Source organism: Balaenoptera musculus, chromosome 7 (genome assembly GCF_009873245.2).
Source record: "Balaenoptera musculus isolate JJ_BM4_2016_0621 chromosome 7, mBalMus1.pri.v3, whole genome shotgun sequence".
NCBI classification, from domain to species: domain Eukaryota; kingdom Metazoa; phylum Chordata; class Mammalia; order Artiodactyla; family Balaenopteridae; genus Balaenoptera; species Balaenoptera musculus.
Window position 1 is genome coordinate 244,555 of NC_045791.1, and position 21,962 is coordinate 266,516.

General features: G+C 55.7%; 1 protein-coding gene across 7 annotated transcripts; it reads left to right on the forward strand.

Moving 5' to 3' along the window:
- The first annotated feature begins 158 nt into the window (after positions 1-158).
- Positions 159-20,313, forward strand: TMEM177 (transmembrane protein 177). Of its 7 annotated transcripts, XR_005020720.1 has the most exons (7): positions 159-236; positions 1,742-2,734; positions 6,607-6,840; positions 9,491-9,785; positions 18,279-18,580; positions 19,445-19,622; positions 19,787-20,313. XR_005020720.1 is itself a non-coding variant. In XM_036859022.1 (3 exons), the coding sequence occupies exon 2, from the start codon at positions 1,764-1,766 to the stop codon at positions 2,697-2,699; it is 936 nt and encodes a 311-aa protein (XP_036714917.1). In that variant the 5' UTR covers positions 159-236; positions 1,742-1,763; the 3' UTR covers positions 2,700-2,734; positions 9,491-10,273. The 7 variants fall into 7 exon arrangements, 1 of the variants encoding a protein (XP_036714917.1); XR_005020716.1 differs by lacking the exon at positions 6,607-6,840; XR_005020717.1 differs by lacking the exon at positions 6,607-6,840 and having other exon boundaries at positions 18,279-18,486.
- The last annotated feature ends 1,649 nt before the right edge of the window (positions 20,314-21,962 follow it).

The following is a 21,962-nucleotide window of genomic DNA, read 5'->3' on the forward strand; positions in this document are numbered from 1 at the left end:
CCGGGGGGCCCCGCCCCCAGAGCCGGCCGGCGTGCTTTGCGTCCCGGCCCCGCCCCCAAGAGTCCCGCCCTTTTGCCTCCGCTCCCGGGGCCCCGCCCCCAAAGCCGGGCCGGCGTGCTTTGCGTCCCGGCCCCGCCCTCAAGAGTCCATCCCTTTTGCCTCCGCCCTCGGAGCCCCGACCCCCGAACTGGCCGGTGCGCACGTGCTCGGCGTCCCGGGCTGCGGCGGAGGCGGAGGTGAGCGCGCGGAGCGGGCCGGGCCGACGTGCGGCTGCGGGCGGGCTCCCTCGGAGGTGTGTTCCAGCCGCGGGGCGTAGCCTAGGGGTTGGGCGTGGAGCGAGGGTCCTGCGGCCCCTTCTCGCCCGGCCGCCCGCAGGATGGGCGGCACCACTCCCCAGGCCTCTGTGGAGCGCGCGGCCTTGGCGCTGGTGGTCCTGGGGGCGTTGGGACCTTCGCCTGGCCCCTTTCTTTCCCGGCCTCAGTTTCCTCGTTGGCGAAGAGGCCCAAGTGATGTGACTCCTCTGCTGCCCCCTTGTTTGCAGCAATTAGTTTGCTAATTAAACATTTCTCGGACAGGAGGACAGTAAGCTTCAGCCAAAGTTAAATAATTGTGAATTTTTACTGAAATATATTCGGATGAAATAATAGGATGCCCCGAATGTGTTTCAAAATAAACCAGTTGGAGGGGAGTATGTGTGAGATTAGAGGCAAAGCAAGACTGGCCATGACTTGATAGATTGAAGTTGGTTTATGATATACTATTTTGTCCACCTTTCTGTGTGTTTGTAATTTATCATCAAAAATACTCTATAGTGAAAAATCTGCTGTGGACGCCTGTGTTCAAATACTGGACCTGTATTAGTCTGCTAGGGCTGCAGTGACAAGAACTGGGTGAGCGACGTGTCTTTCAAGGTGTCAGCAGGGCTCGTTTCCTCTGAGGCCTCTCCCACTGGCTTGTAGACGGTCACCTTCTGGCTCGTGTCCTCATGGTCCTTCCTCTGCGTCTGTGTCCTAGTGTCCTGTTCTCATGAGGGCGCCAGTTATATTGGATTAGGGCCCATCCCAATGACCTAGTTTTAACTTAATTGCCTCTTTAAAGATCCTATGTCTAAATACAGTCACATTCTGAGGTCCTGGGGGTTAGGGCTTCAGCATATGAATTTGGAGGGACACAATTCCGCCCACAGCACGGCCCCTTTACTAGTTTGGGATTTTGACCAATTAGCCTGTCTGTGCCTCGGTGTTCCCTGCTTTAAAAGAGGGACGATAGTAATAATGAGTCACAGAGGTGTAAGGAGCCGGTCATTAAATAATGTCTGCAGAGCTCTCAGAAGTGTGTCAAGCATGTAGCAAGTACTGAGTGAGCGGAACGTGCTTCATGTGTCAGTCAGTGACCGTGCTCGGTAGGGGTGGGTGGTGGAGTGAGGGGATGGTTGCTTGGTGCTGTGTCTAGCCAAGGGCATCAAAGTTGTAATCACAGCCATTCCCTCAAGGGTGTCTGCTCCTTGCCGGGCACCGATTGTTGCGTGTGTGTTCACTGAGAGCACAGACACCCTCTGGTGGGCCGCTGTCACATGCCCATCTGACCCGTGGGGAAGGCGATGCAGAGACAGAGCTGGAGCCTGTGCTCTGACTACCGTGCGTGCGTATGGCTTCAGTTAAAGAGGATGTGGCCCTGGGGGTGTTCAGTCTGCAGGCAGACCCGGGGAGCTGTTGGCTCACTTCTCTTTCTCTTGGCCCAGGTTTACAGAGGTGGCAGCCCTCATGGCAGGTCCCCTGTGGCGGGCCACAGCCTTTGTGCAGAGACACAGGACGGCCCTGTTGGTGGGTTCCTGTGCAGGCCTGCTTGGGGCTCAGCTCTCGTACCACCTCTTCCCGGATCCTGTGGTCCCGTGGCTGTACCAGTACTGGCCTCAGGGCCAGCCAGCCCCCCTGTCTCCAGAGCTGCAGAGCCTGTTCCAGGAGGTGCAGCAGGACATCGGGGTCCCCTTGGGCCACCGCTTCGAGGCCTTCACCACCTTCACCTTCCAGCCTGTGAGCGCCGGCTTCCCGAGACTCCCTGCTGGGGCCGTGGTGGGCATCCCCGCCAGCTTCCTGGGTGGCCCAGTGACCAACGCTGACCGGCCTGTGGTCGTCCACGGGCAGCGAGTGGATTGGCAGAGCCCAGCGGGCGCCCGGCTGAGAGATGCCCTGACCCTGTCCCACGACGCCCAGAAGTTCGCCTTGGCCAGGGAGGTGGTGTACCTGGAGAGCGGGTCAGCCGCCCTGCAGGCCCTGCCGGCCCCCGCCTGCCTGGTGGGCACCTGGGCGCTGGGCGTGGGGGCCAAGCACGCCCTGGGGCTCTACGGAGGCCCCATGAACTTGCGGGCTGCTTTCAACTTGGTGGCGGCAGTGGCGGGCTTCGTGGCCTATGCGTTGTCCACGGACTCTCTCACCCACGCCCTGGAAGCCTGGCTGGACCGCCGCACGGCCTCGCTGTCTGCAGCCTATGCCCGGGGCGGGGTGGAGTTCTACGAGAAGGTTCTGTCGGGCAACCTGGCCCTGCGGGGCCTCCTGGGCCGGCCCGGGGAGAAGCTGTACACGCCCAGCGGGAACGTGGTTCCCAGACACTGGTTCCGCATCAAACACCTGCCCTACACGGCCCGCCGGGACTCGGTGCTGCAGGCCTGGAGGGCGGCGCTCGGCCCCGGCAGCCCCTGAGGGCCTCCTGGCAGGGGCGGTTCCAGCTGGAGCAGGTACCACCCCGCCCTGGACTGGGAGGGGAGGGGGCGCTCCTGGGCCCTCTGCACCTGCAGCCCGGTGTCAGCAGACCCGCCGGCTGCGGAGCTCAGCAGCCCAGGTTGTCCCCCAGCCACCGCTTTTGAGCTCAGTGATCTCGGACACGTCCCTTTATGAATCTGAGCCTTGGTTTCCTGCGCTGTAAAAGGGGGTGATGTGGACTCCCCGGCGGGATCGCGGGGTTGCGTGGGGGCCATTACGGAAGGGCCTGCGGGTGTGCCATAAACAGGCGGAAGGCTGTCTTCTGGCTTTTTCCAGACGGCGTTGCGGGTCAGGCCGCACCTCACCGCCAGAGGTGTTTGCGGGAGGCGACGGCCTCTCACGGCAGGAGTCACCCCGTAGTTTGCCTGGTGGTCACATCCCGACCTCCTCCCCCTGTGGTAGAGATTAAAGGCTCTGAGAGGCCAAGATGAGGAGCCGCTGCGGGCCCAGGGCTGGGAGACGGAGCTCGCGGTGGGGCTGTGAGGGACGCGTACCCAGTGCAGGCGGCAGCTCGCAGAGGGCCGGGCGCCCCGCAGGCCTGGTGGTCGGGGCCCCAGGAGAGCCCCTGGGCCGGACGGGGAGAGAAGGTGTTGCTGGAACGCGGCGAGACCTCCTGGTAGGAGCTCTGGCCGAGGGAGGGGAAGGAACAGGCCTGCCAAGCCGAGACTATGGACGCCAGCGCACACAGCGGGCTTGGGGAGGAGAGGGCGGTGAGGGGAGGTGGGGCGGGGCGAGCTTGGCTCACCGGGCGGTGAGGAGAGCGGGGCGGGGCAGGTGGGCAGGCCTGGGGTGCCACTCGGGACCCAGCGGGGGCTGCGGCCTTGCCCGCTTGTCTGCCTCTAGCCCTCTGGTGGTGGATAAAGCAGACCCTACTTTTTTTTTTTTTTTTTTTTAACATCTTTATTGGAGTATAATTGCTTTACAATTGTGTGTTAGTTTCTGCTTTATAACGAAGTGAATCAGTTATACATATATATATGTTCCCATATCTCTTCCCTCTTGCGTCTCCCTCCCTCCCACCCTCCCTATCCCACCCCTCTAGGTGGTCACAAAGCACCGAGCTGATCTCCCTGTGCTGTGCCTGCTTCCCACTAGCTATCTGTTTTACATTTGGTAGTGTGTATATGTCCATGCCACTCTCTCACTTTGTCACAGCTTACCCTTCCCCCTCCCCATATCCTCAAGTCCATTCTCTAGTAGGTCTGCGTCTTTATTCCTGTCCTGCCCCTAGGTTCATATCCTTTTTTTTTTTCTTTTTTAGATTCCATATATATGTGTTAGCATACGGTATTTGTTTTTCTCTTTCTGACTTACTTCACTCTGTATGACAGACTCTAGGTCCATCCACCTCACTACAAAATAACTCAATTTCGTTTCTTTTTATGGCTGAGTAATATTCCATTGTATATATGTGCCACATCTTCTTTATCCGTTCATCTGTCAGTGGACACTTAGGTTGCTTCCGTGTCCTGGCTATTGTAAATAGAGCTGCAGTGAACATTGTGGTACATGTCTCTTTGTGAATTATGGTTTTCTCAGGGTATATGCCCAGTAGTGGGATTGCTGAGTCATATGGTAATTCTAATTTTAGTTTTTTAAGGAACCTCCATACTGTTCTCCATAGTGACTGTATCAATTTACATTCCCACCAACAGGGCAAGAGGGTTCCCTTTTCTCCACACCCTCTCCAGCATTTATTGTTTGTAGATTTTTTGATGATGGCCATTCTGACTGCAGACCCCACTTTTGATCCTTGGGCAGGAGACCCCAGCAGGAAAGGTGAGGAGGGTTGTGATGAGCAAGCCAGGCTCACTTGGTCATTTATGTGTTCTTTTTTTTCTTTTTAATATTTATTTATTTATTTGGTTGCACCTGGTCTTAGTTGTGGCAGGTGGGCTCCTTAGTTGCAGCACGTGGGCTCCTTAGTTGTGGCACACAAACTCTTAGTTGCAGCATGCATGTGGGATCTACTTCCCTGACCAGGGATCGAACCCGGGCCCCCTGCATTGGGAACGCAGAGCCCCATCCACTGTGCCACCAGGGAAATCCCTCGTGTGCTTTTTTTTAAAATTTATTTTATTGAAGTATAGTTGATTTACAATGTTGTGTTAATTTCTGCTGTACAGCAAAGTGACTCAGTTATACATATATACATTCTTTTTTTATATCCTTTTCCATGATGGTTTATCACAGGATATTGAATATAGTTCCCTGTGCTCTACAGTAGGACCTTGTTGTTTATCCATCCTATATGTTTAATAGTTTACATCTGCTAATCCCAAACTCCCAGCCCCTCCCCCTTGGCAACCACAAGTCTTTTCTCTATGTCTGTATGTTTCTGTTTTGTAAATAAGTTCACTTGTATCATTTTTTTAGACTCCACATATAAGTGATATCATATGGAATTTGTCTTTCTCTGTCTGACTTACTTCACTTAGTATGATATTCTCTAGGTCCATCCATGTTGCTGCAAATGGCATTATTTCATTCTTTTTTATGGCTGAGTGGTATTCCATTGTATATATGGACCACATCTTCTTTGTCCATTCCTCTGTAGATGGACATTTAGGTTTCTTCCATGTCTTGGTTACGGTGAATAGTGCTGCTGTGAATATTGGGGTGTATGTAATCTTTTCAAATCAGAATTTTCTCAGGGTATATGCCCGGGAGTGGGATTGCTGGATCATATGGTGACTCTTATTTTTAGTTTTTTGAGGAACCTCCATACTGCTCTCCACAGTGGCTGCACCAGTTTACATTCCCACCAATAGTGTAGGAGGGTTCCCTTTTCTCCACACTCTCTCCAGCATTTGTTATTTGTAGACTTTTTAATGATGGCCATTCTGACCAGCATGAGGTGATACCTCATTGTAGTTTTTGATTTGCATTTCTCTAATAACGAACCACGATGGGCATCTTTTCAAGCCATTCATGTATTCTTTTTGTTGGTGGTTATGTTTTCCCTGGAAGAGTTGAATAATTCAGGCCTGGTGCCAGTGTAACTCGGGACAAAGGGATTAAGCCACACCCAGGAAGGGCACAAAGCCAGCCCGGGAGGCCCACTCGGAGGCCGGCGGTCCCTGCAGAAGACTGTGGATGGAGAGAGCAGGCGGGGGTCGCCTGATTCCTGCTGGGTCCTTGACCGTGGTCTGGGCTCAGCACTCCGGCCCCATTCTGGGTGAGCTGGGGGTCCCCGCCCTGGGCCCTGGCAGACGGGTTTCTGAGGGCAGAGCACCCGCTCTCCCAGGGCCCCGGGCAGCACGGGGCCCCACCTGGCTGCTCTCAGTAACGCAGGAGCCGGGAGGCCGGCGTTCGTGCTGCTCCGTCCAGGTGGGAGGGTAAGGGGCCCCAGCGTGGGTGGGGCTGGGAGGCGACCCCCTGAGACGGCCTCTTAGTTGGCTCCGTCTACCCCAAGTCACCAACTTTGTCTCCGCTCCGGGGCTGTTCCCAGACCTCACACGCTTCCCGCGGCCCAGCCCCAAAGCTGGCCTGGCCGCGAGCCCTGACTGCCTGGCATCCCCGCATCCCCGCATCCCCGCCATCCGGCTCAGGCCCGTCCACTCCCAGGCAGAGCTCCCCCACCGCAGCCCTGGCAGGCAGCTGCTGCTGAGAACTTGCTCTGGGCTGGACCTCCCCGCACCCACCCCTCCATCCCACCTCGTGTCTAAACCAGGGCCCGGCCTCGTGATGTCCCTGCCTAGCGGCTGTCGGCTCCATCCCTGCCTTCCCCAAGCAGTTCCTCACCGTTCCTGGCCGTTCCTGGGCTTCCTGGCCGTTCTCCCCACCTCTCCCAGCTCTTAGAAGCTCAGGTCTGACTGGGTTCTCTCCTGCTTAAAACCCTTTGCAGGCATCCCTTTGTTTTCGGCCAAAGCCGAGCCTCCAAGCCTGGGCGCGCTCTGTGGAATCCGGCCCTACAAGCATGTGGGTTCCTCGACTGCCCTCCCCCTCCCCACATGGGCCTCCGTCTGGACCCTCTCTGCTGGCCTGCCCTGTGCTGGATTTTTAGGTGCTCCCTCTGCAGGAACCCTCAGGGACCGAGCCCACCGCGCCCTGCACCTCTTCCTAGCCTCTGCTGCCAACGGTAATTAAGTAATTAAGGGGGCGTGGCTGAGCATCTCCTCTGCTGAAATGTACTGTCTGCAAGGGCAGCGTTGTGTGTCCCGTTGACAGCTCTGGACTGAGGCTCTCCGCGTTTTTGAATAAATGAACAAGGCTCCTAAGCTCCGACACACACGGGCCCGGCTCCTTAGGGTCTCTGAGCGATTAGAGTACGGCTGGCTGGATGCCCCGGGCAAGGCCATTATGAATCCTGTGACCCTGTCCTAAAGAGGCTTTAGGGGAGGCTGACCCCCCGCAAATTCTGTGATATTTTGTGCCCCTACAAGCAGTTCAGGGTTGATCCCAGAAAGGCTTTGCAGCTGGGCCAGGTGGCAGGAAGTTACCCTGTGAACGCTGCCCTGCATGTTTCCTTCTCAGATGCCTGCTGCGGACCGTAGTCACCACTGCTCTGCGTGGGGCCCCAGAGAACGCTGTTCTAGTGTGCTACGTCCCACACACGTTCATGGTTCTCAGAGCTACATCAGCACGCAGGCACTCCCCCCTTCCCCGACACGGTCAGAATACGGGGAAGGGAGTCCCAGGGTCCCGGTGCTGGCACTGGCCCTGCCCCTCCCTGACCCTAGCAGGCTCCACTGCCTCTGTCCCCACCAGCCAGTGTCCACGATACAGGGCCGCGTGCAGCACGCCTGGAGCTGGGCGCATGCATGTGGGCTCCTGGTCTCCACGTGTGCACGTGTCAGAGGCTAGGTCCCAGATGGGTGCGTGGTCCTCACCCCGTGCGACCTCCTGCCTGCTGCATCCCCGGAGCCACGTTTATGGGCCTTTATTGGGCACCAGACACTGTGCTAGGTTCTTAGAGGTATTTTTTTAAATTTACGCCCAAATTGGAGCACGGTGCTAGGTTCTTAGAGGTATTTTTTTTAATTTACGCCCAAATTGGAACATGTAGTTGGTAACATCCTTTTGATTTTGCAGGCAAGCAAATAGCACAGAAAGGTGAAGAAATTTGCCCCAAATCTCAAAGCTTTGTAAGTGGCAGAACCAGGATTTGAAGCTGGCAGTCTGGCCCCAGATCCCTTTCTGAAAGCCCTGGACTTACACTGTCCTGTTGACCCTGAGGGCTCCATGGTGCAGACTTGTACTGTGGCCTCTCTAGCCTTTCTCCCCATGCCACTGAGAGGTGACTTTGCAGCCTCCCCTCTTTTATCAGGAAAAAATGGTCCCGAGCCGAGCCTTCTGGAACTTCCAGGGGAGACCCTTCCAACTAGCTGAAGAGGGGACTGCCCAGTCCGTCATGCTTAGGGCTGCGGTGGGGATGGGGCGGAGGGGAGGGCTGTTACAGAGCCTTAGGAGGCCCCAGCTGAGGAACAGGGGTGCTTAGGAGGTAGAGAACACGGGGGCCGCAGCCAGGGTGGGCTCGAGTCCTGGTCCTGCCGCTTTCGCGGAGTGACCCCGAGCAAGGGACTTCACACCTCTGGTCCTGAGTTTCCTGTCTGTACAATGTGGACATTAATGTGTATCGTGCAGCATTCTTCTGACAAGGAAAGTAAAATAAAACTTGCAAAATGTGAATCCCAGACAAGGTTTACAGTAAGCTTTAAAAGAAGATTGGTTCCTAAATGTTAGTGCTTTTAAGCGGTCCAGGTAGCAGGGTGTTCAGGTCTTGCAGTTGTGCCCAAATACCAGCAGTTTCTTGTGGCTGGAACCCTCCCAGGGAGCCCTCACCACCTCACACAGGGCTCCACTTCAAGCTCTCAGAGCCCCGGTGGGGGCAGGTCCCTACCTTGCCCTCAGCTGATGCCTTTTGGGAAATTACTCAGCAGCAGCTGAGAGCAAAGGACCCAAGGGGCCCTGGGGAGACAGCGAACTGGAGAAGAGGGCATTAAAATAGGAGATAGTGGGGTTTCTTTAATTGAAGTCCAGTTCATTTACAATGTTGTCTTAATTTGCGCTGTACAGCAAAGTGATTCCCTTTTTTATATATATACATTCTTTTTCATGTTCTTTTCCACTGTGGTTTATCACAGGATATTGAGTATAGTTCCCTGTGCTCTGCAGTAGGACCTTGTTGTTATCCATTCTCTGTGTAATAGTTTGCATCTGCTAACCCCAAACCCCCAGTCCAAGCTTCCCCCACCCCCTCCCCCTTGGCAAACACAAGTCTGTTCTCTATGTCTGTGAGTCTGTTTCTGTTTCATAGATAAGTTCATTTGTATCATAGTTTAGATTCCACATATAAGTGATATCATATTTGTCTTTCTCTGTCTGACTTACTTCACTTAGTATGATATTCTCTAGGTCCATCCATGTAGCTGCAAATGGCATTATTTCATTCTTTTTTATGGCTGAGTGGTATTCCATTGTATACATGCACCACATCTTCTTTATAAAATGGGAGATGGTCTTTTACACCTACTGTGCAGGTAATGTTTAAATCCTAGAACTTTCTGGATGAGTGAGGGTGTGGTAAAGTCGGTACAGCGTGTGCCCTTGGGGACACTGTAGGAAGCAGCCTGCAGGGTGGCCCCCAGTGGTCTCTGCTCCTGCTGTTCTCAGCCTGTGTCATCCTTTCCTCTTGCTCCTCTTGGTTCAAAACAACAGAATAAGGCAAGTGTGATCATGTTACAAAAGACTGTGGCTTCCGTCTTACTAGCAGACTGTTATCTTCTCAGATACGTGCTTTGATGAAGCGTCTTGCCGTGCTGGACAGGCCCACGTGGCACGGAAGTAAGGGTGGCCTCTGAGCCACAGCTGGCGGAGCAGTGAGGCCCTCAGTCCAGCAGCCCACAGGGAGCTGAATCCTGACAACAGCCGTGTGAGCTTGGAAGAAAATCCCTCCCCAGTCAGGTCTCAGATGAGACCCCAGCCTTGGCCGGCGCCTTCACTGCAGCCCGTGACACCCCGAAGCAGAGGACACAGCTAAGCTATGCCTGGATCCCCAACCCACAGAAGTACTGAGACGGTCTGGTGGGTTATATTAAGCCTTTGTTTTACGGTAATGTTTCATGCACAGTAGGTAACTGACGCACATGGTTAATTGACATGCTATGTTTAGGAAGCAATTTAGCAAAAGTTGACACGGCCACATGGGTAACTTCAAACCTAGAAATTCATTCTAGAGCCATCGTCCAGCAGAGACTAAATCAGATATGCCCAAAGATGTGCATAAGAGCACTACCTATAATATAAAAAAAATAGGGATAATGGAAATACTGAAAAATAATGACTTAGGAAACTTTGGTATATTCATTTGTTGAATATTGTTCAGTCACTAAAAAGCATAGGTATGAAGACTATGGTAGAAACATGTAGAAATAGTCTAAATATCAAATGTTCTTAAAAATATGAAGTACAACATGCAAGAGGATTGCAATAATGTAAATATGGTAAGACCTGGAAGGAAATTCGCAAAATTTCTGAAATTCAAAACTTCATAAGAGAAAGTAATTCTGTAATGGTGGAATTTTGAATGACTTTATTCATCAGTATATATATAAGGACTTACCCCTATAGATGTATTAATAGAAATGTGTATGAAGGCTCCCCCAGAGGCGTCCAAGGACCCACCGCCTCTCCCTGCATCAAGGTGACAGATCCTGGCATCACTGCTTTTGGCCTATATCCTTGGGGTGTGGCCAAGCTTCTGCCTGTCAGTTACCATGGCGATCAGGAAATGTGCTGCTGAGATCTGCTGTGGGAGCAGAATTGACTGACAGTCCCAGCTGCTGTTTCTCTAGATCCACCACCACGCTTTCACTGAGGCCGTGCCTCTCGCGGGCTGCTTTCAGGCAGGGGTTGATCCTGGTGCAGTACTCACGCAAGCCCATTCTGGTGAACTGTGGGACTCCTCCAGTGGTGGGCTGTGGCTCAAGGACACCCCGGTGGCCTGGGCAGATCTTTCTTAGAACTGCTCTGAGGTCTGAGACCCTTCTACCCAGGCCTCCTTCCTTCCCCGCCTCCTTCACAGATGTCAGCCCTGCTTTGTGGTTTGACGGCTCTCCCCAGAATTCTGTTCCCCCCCACTCTGTCCTCACAGGCATGTCCCCCAGCACACCTCTTACTCAGGTAATCCCGTCTCGGTGTCTCTTTCCCAGAGGGTCTGAACTAACAGTTAACCCCTCCCTCAGTCGGGTGCTCTGTGAGGCCCGGGGGGCGCACCCTGCCCTGTCTGCCCCTGGGTTCGCAGACCTGCAGAAGTAAACCTGCAGTGACACCACGGTGCAGTGAAGGTTAGTGTGGAAGCACAGGGGAGGCGCCCCTGTTGCTGAAACCCTCAGTGTGAGTCGGAAGAACCCAATGCTGATAGTAAATATTAAATATGTATGTAACACGGATGTGCCAAACCCTTTACGTGTGTTCACGGAGTCCCTGCAACAGTCCTCTTCTCCCCATTTTACAGATGGGGAGATCCAGGCATAGACAGGTGAAGCGGTTTTCCTCCAGCCAGTGCTAGACTTGGGGTCCGAGCCCAGGTGGTCTGGCCCTAGAGGTTGTGCTCTTAGCCACTGGACCATGTTAGCCAGAGACAAGCTATGGGAATAGCTTGTACAAAAGCTAGAAACGAGACAGTTCGTGTGGTTTTTGTGTCAGCCAGGGCCCAACTGGGAGACTGAAAGCCCACAGTAATTTGAACAGGAAAGCTTAATATGAAGAATTATTATTGTTGACAGTGGGTTGAGGGGCCCAGGCAGGAGCAGAGAGACCAGTTTGGGGGGAGGGGGCACTGTGATACCAGAGGAGACATGAGGCTGCCCTGAACTTGGCAGTGGAGATGGAAAAAGGCAAGACTCAGACTACATTCAAGAGGCAGTATGGGTGAAATTTGGTGATAGACTGGGTCTGGAGGTGTGGCAGAGGAAGGTCAGAGGTCAAGGGTCAGGAATGTCTCCTGGGTTCCGGGTTGATAGCTGGGTGACTGGGGTCTGCCCTTCCTTCTCTCTGCTTCAGAGCTCACAAACACTGGATCCCATTCTCTTCCTGTCTCCTGGACATCCCTCCTTCCTTATTGATTATGCCTCCTTGGAAACGCAGTTTTGTTGTTAATGATGATGGTGATGATGATGGTGGTGGTGATGATGATGGTGATGATGGTGGTGGTGATGATGATGATGGTGGTGATGATGGTGGTGATGGTGATGGTGATGATGATGGTGGTGGTGACGATGATGATGGTGACGGTGATGGTGGTGACGATGATGGTGGTGACGATGATGGTGATGATGATGATGGTGGTGATGATGATGGTGGTGATGATGATGGTGGTGATGATGATGGTGATGATGATGGTGATGATGATGATGGAGATGATGATGGTGGTGATGATGATGATGGTGGTGATGATGATGGTGATGATGATGATGATGATGATGGTGATGATGATGATGGAGATGATGATGGTGGTGGTGATGATGATGGTGGTGGTGATGATGGTGATGATGATGATGGAGATGATGGTGGTGGTGATGATGATGATGGTAATGATGATGGTGGTGATGATGATGGTGATGATGGTGGTGATATGATGGTGATGGTGATGATAGTGATGATGATGGTGATGGTGATTGAAGCCTTTCAATGCACTGGGAGCTTGAGAGTTCCCAGATTGAGGCAGCACCCACAGATTGTTCAGAGCAAAGGCCAATGGGGGTGAGTAGCTGTGCCCACAGGCTTGATCCTGCCGATCCAGCAGGCCTGGGGGACACAAGCTTATCTTTTGCAGCTCCTGGGGCCACCTGGACTCAAAACCATCCTGACTCTGGGCTTCTTCCAGTCCCACCCCCGTAGAGCCTTTGTTCCCCAGAGGGCCCTCTACAAGTCAGAGGTGAACTGCATCAGTGGATCGACTCATGCTGTCACCCACCTGCACATACCCCTCCCCTGACCTGCTGCAGAGACAGTTGCCCCTGCTGGGCACTGCCGGCCTTGTCAAGGGCTGGAGGGCGCTCAGCCGGGGCCAGAGCCTACGTGGAGGGGGGGGGGGGCCGGGCATCCACACACTGCACAGACAGCAATATCATTGCTTTATAGTCAGACCCTCTGCATTGATAGACTTTACTGCTGTCACCAAACAAGACCAACCCGAGTCTGATACCTTGACGCTGACCCCTTGACCGGCTAGTTCAACACAGCCATTTCCAGCGTGACTGTAATTATGCTCTCACGCGGCACAATCCGGTGGACGCTCTGTATCTGCTTTCTGGCTCGGTTTTCCAAGCGCTCAAATCAGTATCAGTTTTAAATTCTCCCTAACATTATCCACACGTGGATCCTAGGCCTTTTCCCCAACAGAGGGTCTCCCTCACTTTCCTGGGGCGCTGAACTTGCGTGCCCTGAGCTGGTCCCCTTCAGAGCTGAGCACACCGCCTGGAGGCCCCTTCTGGTTTCCACTGCTTGTGCGCAGCCCTGCGGCCTGAAATAAGTATGTCTTTGTCGATGCGCTTAGGTAAGAAAACACGGGAATCAGGGTCCTGGGAGACTGGGGTCGACTGGGGGGCCCTCGGCCAGGGGCTGACTCTGCAGGTGCATCTCCAGGAAGCCTTTGGCCTCGGGACCAGCCCAGAACCTGGTTGTGCAGCTCACTACCCCGGGCACATTACTTACCTTCTCTGTACCTCGGTTTCCCATCTGTAAATGGGAATAATGACAACGCCCATCTCCTGGAGTTGTTTTAAGAGGTTAATAAGTTGATACTTGTAGAGCGTTTCGAACAGTGCCTGGCACAGAGTTAAAGCTGAGGAAGTGGAGGGTAACTTGTATTCCCCGAGACGCGGTTTCCGCGTGGCGCCTTTGGAAACGTCTCCGGTGGTTGTGATGGGGGTCGGGCTGGCAGTACTGCCCTGCGCGGTGCTCTCACCCGCCGGCAGAGCCTCATTCATGTGTCTGACGCCTCCACCAGCCCCGGGCCTCTCGAGGGGCAGCCACCGGGCCACCCCAGCCTTTATTCCCAGGACCTGACACCGTCTTCGGGGTTCAGGAAGTGTCGGCCGAATCCAGGACTGAGTCGTGACTGGCGGGAAGGCCTGCGACAGACGGGCAGACAGACCCCAGCGGTGCTGGCCTGTGAGGGTCGGCTGAGCCCGCGTTTCTCAGGGGTGCACGGGGGAGAGGCTGCTGAGCAAGGCGTCTAAACCGCAGTCTTGTCCCCTCTGGATAAGGCACCTCCAAAGCGGCCCCAGTGCCTTGTGACGCGGCTGCCAGCGGCAGCTGGCGGCTTCCTCGGCATCAGCCCGCAGGTCTGGACCGCTGACCGCTCTGTGCGGGCCCCTGCGGAGGAAGCTTGTCGACGCCCCGGGCGGCAGAGGGGCACATCTCAGAGCCCCAGTGGGAATCAGGCCGCAGCTGCCCCCCCCCCCGCCCCTCCTGCAGACCCAGCGCTTCCCCGCCTCCAGCTCCGTGCAGCCCGCTTTGGATCTGGGCCCTAAGGCTCTCCCGCAGGCCAAGGGAGTGTCGGCACCCATCTGCTGCCTAAGCCTGCGGGCTTGCGTGCACACGAACAGATTTTGCTTTGCCTCCTGATAAGGCCTTCAGTTGAGCCAAGGTATCAGAGGCTACGTTAACCTGAGGAAGGCAGGGGAAGGGCGGAGGCAAGAAGCCCAGGGACAGCTGAGGCAGCCCGGCAGGCAGGAGGCCTGTGAGACCACGAGGCCCACGGCCCCCCCGCCCCTGCCTGGGCTGACGCTGGGCCGGCCCCCCGCAAAGCTGGCAGAGCCCCCTGGCTTCCCCAGGGCCTGGCGGGGAGTCGTCCCCTAGACCTGCCCTGTCCAGTCCCCCGTGGAGCTCCCTCCGCAGACCAGTATCACCCCCGCACGTAGGAAGCAGCAGCTCCACTCCGGCTGTTTCCTCACATTATCTACTTAAATGACCGCAACCCCTTAAAGAGATGCAGGATTATGCCCCTGGTCCAGTTGGGAAGCAGCGGCTCAGAGAAGCTAGGTAACTTGCCCACGGACACACAGCTGTTGCTGGTGCGGCCACGACGGGCCCCCCGGAGCCCTGACGTGATGCCTGTGCTGTTGCCTCTGTCAAGGCTGCAGCCTCACTGGGGAAGCAGGGATCACCCTGGGTTTCCACAGCTGGGACAGCAGCACCCTTTTGTGAAGCAGCAAAGCCTCCTGCAGACCCCAGGGAGCCCCAACCCCTCCTGGGACATCCGTGGTGAACAGATTTGGAGCGGTAGCGCGGGGGGCACCCAGGAGCCCCGACTGGAGCATGTCAGTCGCCGGGTCACTGCTGTGTCCTCTGGGGACATGACGCTGGCCTGAGGTCTCCCACCAGTCCCCCTGAAACCGGGTTCCCCTGCCAAGCTTGCGAGCGATCTCTCAGTCCCGGACCTCATTCCCTTGCTCGTCTCCTCTGACCTCAGTCCTGTGCTCACTGAACACCGAGCAGCCAGAGTCAGATGAGGACAGTTGCTGTGTCTGCAGTGTGATAACATCGTTAGTGAACTCAAATTGCTGGCGTAGACCTCACCGCTGATGGACACACGCAGGGTGTCTCCAGCACAAGATGAGCTCACACACCCGTCACTGCTGGGAGTGGGTTGTGCTGTGTGCATTTGTGTAACGCTGTGGCCAAGGTGCTGTCCCCACCTGCTGCCTCCCCCTTTGAGGGCGGCTGTGAGCCATGAGGGGTCGCTTCCCTGGGAAAGCGTCTGACAGCCAGGGGTCTCCATCCCCCCTTTACCCAACCCGTGTGGCTTTACAGCCCAGATTTGGGGGTTACCTCTTACCACTGAATTAGGTCCTCCTTCCTGCCGCTAGACCACACGGAAGAGCCCGACTACAGGAGTCACACTCTCTCGGCTTAGACAGGTCACGTCACTGGGGGTGTGAGGGGCTCATGAGTAGGAGGTGAGGCTTCTGCTGACCGGAAGCAGCCCTGCAAATCCTGCGAATTCTTGCCGCTCGGACCCTCACAGCCTGGTGTCAGCCGATGCCGCAGAGCCTTTCTGAAAGCAAACGTTGAGAAATGATTGTGCAAGACAGAGCCACTAGAAATGCCTCGTTTATGGGTGTGTGAGAAGGTCTTTGTGTCTTTCTTCTTTTTTTCCCATTGGAAGAGCGTAAGCTCAACTAAGGTGACAGCCCTGGAATGCGAACAGAACCGGCCGGGTCCCCCCCCCCGGCCCCCGCCCTTCACACCCGGCTCTGAAACGCTGAAAACAGACTTCAGGGGCTGTCTTCCTGCTCTCGGTTCGAGCACCACCCCCGCCCCGTTCCCATGGCAGCCTGGCACGTCCCACCGCACTCTTCACACCGCACCCCGTCTGGTCCCTTGTCAGTCTGTCCCAACTGGGCTGTGAACACCCGGCGCCTGGCGGGCGGGGCGCGCCTCCTGCCTCTCGGCCACCTGGCTGAGCACCCGGCAGGCTCTAGGTGGGAGCGGGGGGTGGGCGAGAGCGGAGAGGCCGGAGGAAGCCCCACGAGGGGAGGACCCCCTGTGGGCCTGAGGGCCACCGCACCCCAAAGCATTTACTGAGCACCCCTGGATACCGTCGCAGTGCGTGGCTCTGGGGAAGAGTCCAGGTTTGTAAGATGCGGTCATCAGCTTGCAAACACTTTCACGTGTTTTGAACTTCACACACTCATGCGTGAGTTGTACACAGTCAGCCTGTTTACCCGAGAAGAGAGTGGTTCTGCAGGGTTCACGTGAGGTGTAACAGAAGGGGCAGTGGCCTTGGGCCACGCAGCGTGTTTTGAGTCCCCAGCCAGCCTCGGACCTGGCGGAGCTTCATCGCCCTGGTTTATGGGGGTGGGAGCTCTGCCACCGCACCCTTCTCACGGTGCCCCAGGCTGGCCCGGGACCTAGGACCGCAGGACTTGCCAGACGAGACGTGCACGGGCGCCCTGAGCCTGAGGGCTGGCTCAGGCCTGCACCACCTCACCCCCAGGTCCACAGAGCACCCCCCAGGGCCCAGCCGAGGAGGCAGGCAGGGAGTAAGTGCAGGAGCCGGGCAGCCTGGATGGGGCGTGTCTGGAAATCCCAGGGCCCAGAGACGAGATCTGACCCGAGGGGCTGTGCCCTGGGAGCTGGGGCTGGGTGGACAGCGGCCGAGTTTGTTGCTGAGAGCCCTGTATGTCCCAGGACTGACCCGGGGAACCGTCAGTTGCCAGTATTGTCACCCGCCTCACGGTGACCACAGGGGCAGCCTGACCATCCATCAGCACACAATTCTCTATCCCTGACTATGCACCAGGCTGTGTTCTAGGCCCTGCAACCATGGCGATGGAGAAACATCCCTGCCTTTATATTCCCGTGAGGGGCACAGACAGTAAACAAGGAATAAGTCATCGTGGAGCACGTGAGACAACACTCAGGGCTGCTGTGGGACAAGGAGGCAGAGATGCTGGCTCGGGGGACAAGAGTGGCCGAGAGAGGCCCACACGGAGGAGGGGACCTTGGGGCAGAGCTGAACGGAGTGAGGGAGCCAAGTGGACACGGTGGGTGGGGGGGCATCCCCGGCAGAGGGAAGGGCAGGGGCCAAGGCCCTGGGGCAGGAGCGAGCCTGGCACATCTGGGGTAGCAGCAGGGGCAGGAGATGACGCAAGAGCCGAGGGGGAAGGGGAGCTCAGCCTCCCCGGGGCGCCTTCGTTTCTCTTCACTCTGCGGTTGGAATCAGCTGTCTCTGTGGCCAGGGAAGCAGCCTGCCTGGACAAAACTCACGGTTGCCTGTGGCCACCTGCAGGCCGGTGCTGCGCGCCCGGCCCACCTTGGGGACGTCCAAAGACGCGGCCCCCAGGGGTGCCCGTGTCACCCACTTGCCCTTGAACAGAACTGCCGCAAACCAGGGAGACCACAGGTTTGGAGGGATGCAGGGCTTCCGCCCCTGCTCTGTCCGCCGCCTGCCTTGGTCACCCAGCTCCATGTAACCCCGGGCTGTCTTCCTCACCTGCAGGCGTTCCTCTGCAGCCTTCAGGCCTGCTCTCCGTCCCCTGTCTGTGCGCTGCAGCCCCTCCCCTTCCTGCCAGCCTGGGGGCTCCTCTGCGGGCGGCCTCCCGGTCTCTCTCCTTCTCCTGAGGTGCCCGTTTCATCCCCTTGTACGCAAGCACCCGGCGTTGCTGCCGCTGCAGGAGAAGATCTCTAGAAATTCTGGTTGAACAGCAGGGAAAAGAAGCTGGCTGTTGGCTCGCTGGTTCTGGTGACCGGACCTCAGGGTGGACGCAACCGGGAGATGGGGACACAGGCCATGGAAGGAGGGCGGGGACAGGAGGGGGCCGTGCAGGAGTCTGAGGGCTTCCGAGGTGACGCATCCCTGAGTCTGCAGTTTCCTTGTGCTGGGCTGGGAGCCTGGGGGTCCCGCGGTGCCGGCCGAGGCATCCCCAGACACTCAAACCAGGCTTGTCCACCTGGCGGGCATGCACGTCTGCATCTGCCAGCAAGTAGCCTGTGGCCCCTGGTCATCTGTGTTCACTTATCCTCGCAGCAACACACAATGCGGAAATTCTGATCTTTGCTTTGCAGATGAGGAAACGAGATTTCTCGGAGGTTACGTGCCGGCCCACGTCACACCCGCCGTGGAGCCACGGCTCTTGGGGCGACGTCAGCTGCAAAGACCAGAATTTCTTCTGGCTCCCCTCCCGGACTCAGTGTGATCTTGGCTGGCCTCGGCCTGCAGCGGCTTGAAGCAGGGTTTCGGTTCGCGGCCAGAGATTGAGGTCGGGTCGTGGAGGTGAGAGCACCGAATCCAAGCCGCTGGACCAGTGGTCAGTGACGAGGGCCTGGCCCTTCGGCTTTGCAGAAAAGAATTGCCACAACGGCGGAAGGTAGAGAAACAGAGTGTTTATTAGGAGAAAAGAGTACAGTACGTGTGGATAGACACACAGGTGGGCTCAGAGAGAGAGTCGCGCCCTCGTGGTGGTTGGAATCACTTTTATGGGGCATTTCTTCTGGGTTTCCTCTGGCCAGTCATCTCGCTCTGCCTGCCTCTGTGTCCGTATTTGTTTATCTCGGGGCCCTGCCCTGTGCGTGCACATGTCTCAGCCAAGGTGGATTCCACCGCAGAGGCCTATGGGGAGTTGCCGTCACCTACTGTGGGGCGGTGCCCCTCGCTTTTTGACCTCCAAGGAGCTTCCTAGCCGGGAATGTCTCCTTGACTTCGAGAATGAGAAATATGTGGTCTCTTATCTTCTCTCGGGGCAGGGCCCAGCCTCCTCTCTCGATTGTCCTGCTTTTCTCGTGTTGGAGTATCGGTCCACAGGGAATGAATCTCCAATTGCTTACCCTGGGGGGGCCCGTTTACCTCCTGCCTCAAGTGGTCAGACCTGGCTCCACGCGAGACTGAAGCACATGTTCAAGGTCTCACCGAACGTAGGGCCCCAGCTCCCGGCAGATCTCTCTCCCTGTGCTTTTCTCTCTGCCGCTCACCATCTCGGTCTCTCTCTTTCATGAGTGGATTCACTCCTTGCTCTTCCTGGTCGTCTGAAGATGGCTCCTGACAGCAGGCATGGCCCCCGCAGCTCAGAGCTCTAAGAGGGCAAGTCCCCTCTGCAGCCCCGACCCCCACAGGAGGGGTGAGGACGGGCAAGGCCAGCCCAAGGGCAGGGACGCGGGGGGCAGGCCTTAGGAAACAGAGAGGCTTTCTCTTCCACCCCCTCCTTTACTCTCCTTCCGTTCTTCTCCCCATTTAGCCACTGTGCGCCGGCCCTCTGGAAAGACAGCCAGATATACAGAGCAGAAAGCAGAATAAAAGCAGTCACTTCCTCCCAGACCGTTAGGGGAAGAGAGTCACTGGGAGCGGACGAAAGATCTGGGAGGAAACCACCAGGGAGTGAGCGCCGATTCCCTGCGGGAGGAACTGGAGCGGAGGTGAGAGGCGGACCTTGGGCCCTGGGGTGTGGCAGGACCAGGTCGGGCGGTGGGATGTGAGAGCAGAGTGTACCTGGCCCTCATCAACCTGCGAGGCACTGGGTGTGGGGAGGGAAGAAGTTGAAAAGAGCTGAGCTTTTTCTTTTCCTTTGCTGTCCTTTCAGAAAACCGGGTGCCCCTGTGAAGTGATGGAGCCACAGACGGATTCCCGGGAATCCAGAGGTAACCAGCGAAGGAGTCCGCTAGCGGGAACGTGGGCCCTCGCGGTGGGGACTCCCTGGGTGCTGCCTGCAAGGACAGATGACTGCGAGGCGGCCTGGCGGCTGCACACCACCTGTCTTGGCTTCATGAGCATTCCCTCTTCCCTCTACCCGCCTCGAGGACGTAATCCCAAGGAGAGGACAGACAGAAACCCTGAAATGATTGAAATCAAATTACTACAAATACTTGGTGAAACTGGAGTTCAAAAACAGGGCAAAATAAATTTACTTTTCTTGACCTGGGTCAGAGGCAAGCAAAAACACTACAGGGAAAAGGGGCATAGATTACACTGGGGTGTTGGGGGTATGTGGTCATGGAAGGCTTCCTGGAGGAGGTGAGGCTGGATCAAAAATTGAAGGTTCTTGGGACTTGAAGAACCTGGTGGTGCAGTGGTTAAGACTCACGCTCCCAATGCAGGGGGCCAGGGTTCAATCCCTGCTGAGGGAACTGGATCCCACGTGCATGCCGCAGCTAAGAGTTCGCATGCCACAACTAAGGAGCCAGTGAGCCGCAACTAAGACCCGGTACAACCAAATAAATTAATTAATTAGTATTTAAAACATTTTGAAGGTTCTTGATATGCATGCACATTTACATTTCCACCAGTGTCCAAGAGATCCTGCTCTAATCAAGACAGTTCCCTACCCCAGGGATGTGAATCCAAGCATCCCTCAGGTGCTCAGAGCCCTGTGGGAGCGCTTCAGGGGGCTAGTTCCAGAGCCCGCGCTCATGCCAGGGACTGTGCTCAAGGTGGCTGGTGCTTGGCGCCTGCAGGACCCGCGCTGGCAATGTTTCTCGCAGACGCCTGGCTGGCCGGCAGGGGGCGCAAGCTCGCCACAGCCCGGGGCCCAGGAGCCCCCGGGAGCAGCCGGGTGGGTGGAAGCCGGGATGCCGAGTCTCCTGGCATTTAATAGTGTCCGAGGGCCCAACCCCAGGCATCCCCCCGCCCTCCCCCAGCCCTGAATCCAGCCCTGCGTTTTCTGAAGAACAGTTCCTTCAGGGGCCGCCCAAGCCTCCTCCTGACTCGGCTAAGAAAGGTAAGAGGTGATGGCCCAGAGTGGTTTCCAGGAATCCCGGGATGGCTGGGGAGTGTTCTCACCTGGGCTCTCCAAGCCTGCAGACTGTGGAGAGACCTCCATGAACTGAGTCACTTAACATGGCAGGTGTAGAAAAATAATTACGGGCAAAGATGCTGGTTGTAGTAATTGAGCAGAGACCAATCTAAGTATCCTCTAATATTACTACTGCTGCTGCTACTACTACTAATAAATCATAGACCGACCAAATGATGAAATAATTCTTAGCCATTGAGAACCCTGTCTTCCATGGAAGCAACCTAAGTGTCCATCGACAGATGAATGGACAAAGATGTTGTTCATATGTACAATGGAATATTAGCCATAAAAAGGAATGAAATAATGCCATTTGCAGCAACATGGATGGACCTAGAGAATATCATACTAAGTGAAGTAAGTCAGACAGAGAAAGACAAATACCATATGATATCACTTATATATGGAATCTAAAATATGACACAAATGAACTTATTTAAGAAACAGAGGGCTTCCCTGGTTGTGCAGTGGTTAAGAACCCGCCTGCCAATGCAGGGGACACGGGTTCAATCCCTGGTCCGGGAAGATCCCACATGCCACGGAGCAACTAAGCCCGTGAGCCACAACTACTGAGCCCATGCACCACAACTACTGAGCCCGTGTGCCTAGAACCCATGCTTCGCAACAAGAGAAGCCACCGCAATGAGAAGCCCGCTCGCCGCAACTAGAGAAAGCCCGCGCGCAGCAACGAAGACCCAACGCAGCCAAAAATAAATAAATTAAATAAATAAATTTATTTAAAAAATAAACAGAAACAGACTCAGACATAGAAAACAAACTTATGATTACCAAAGGGGAAAGGGGGTGGGGGAGGGATAAATTAGGAGTTTGAGATTAGCTGATGCAAACTACTATATATAAAATAAACACCACGGTCCTACTGTATAGCACAGGGAACTATATAAAATATCCTGTGATAAACCATAATGGAAAAGAACATGAAAAAGAATATATATATATATCTTAA

Excerpts from the sequence above, each read along its gene's own strand:
- TMEM177 (XM_036859022.1), top strand. The coding sequence starts at position 1,764 with ATGGCAGGTCCCCTGTGGCGGGCCACAGCCTTTGTGCAGAGACACAGG.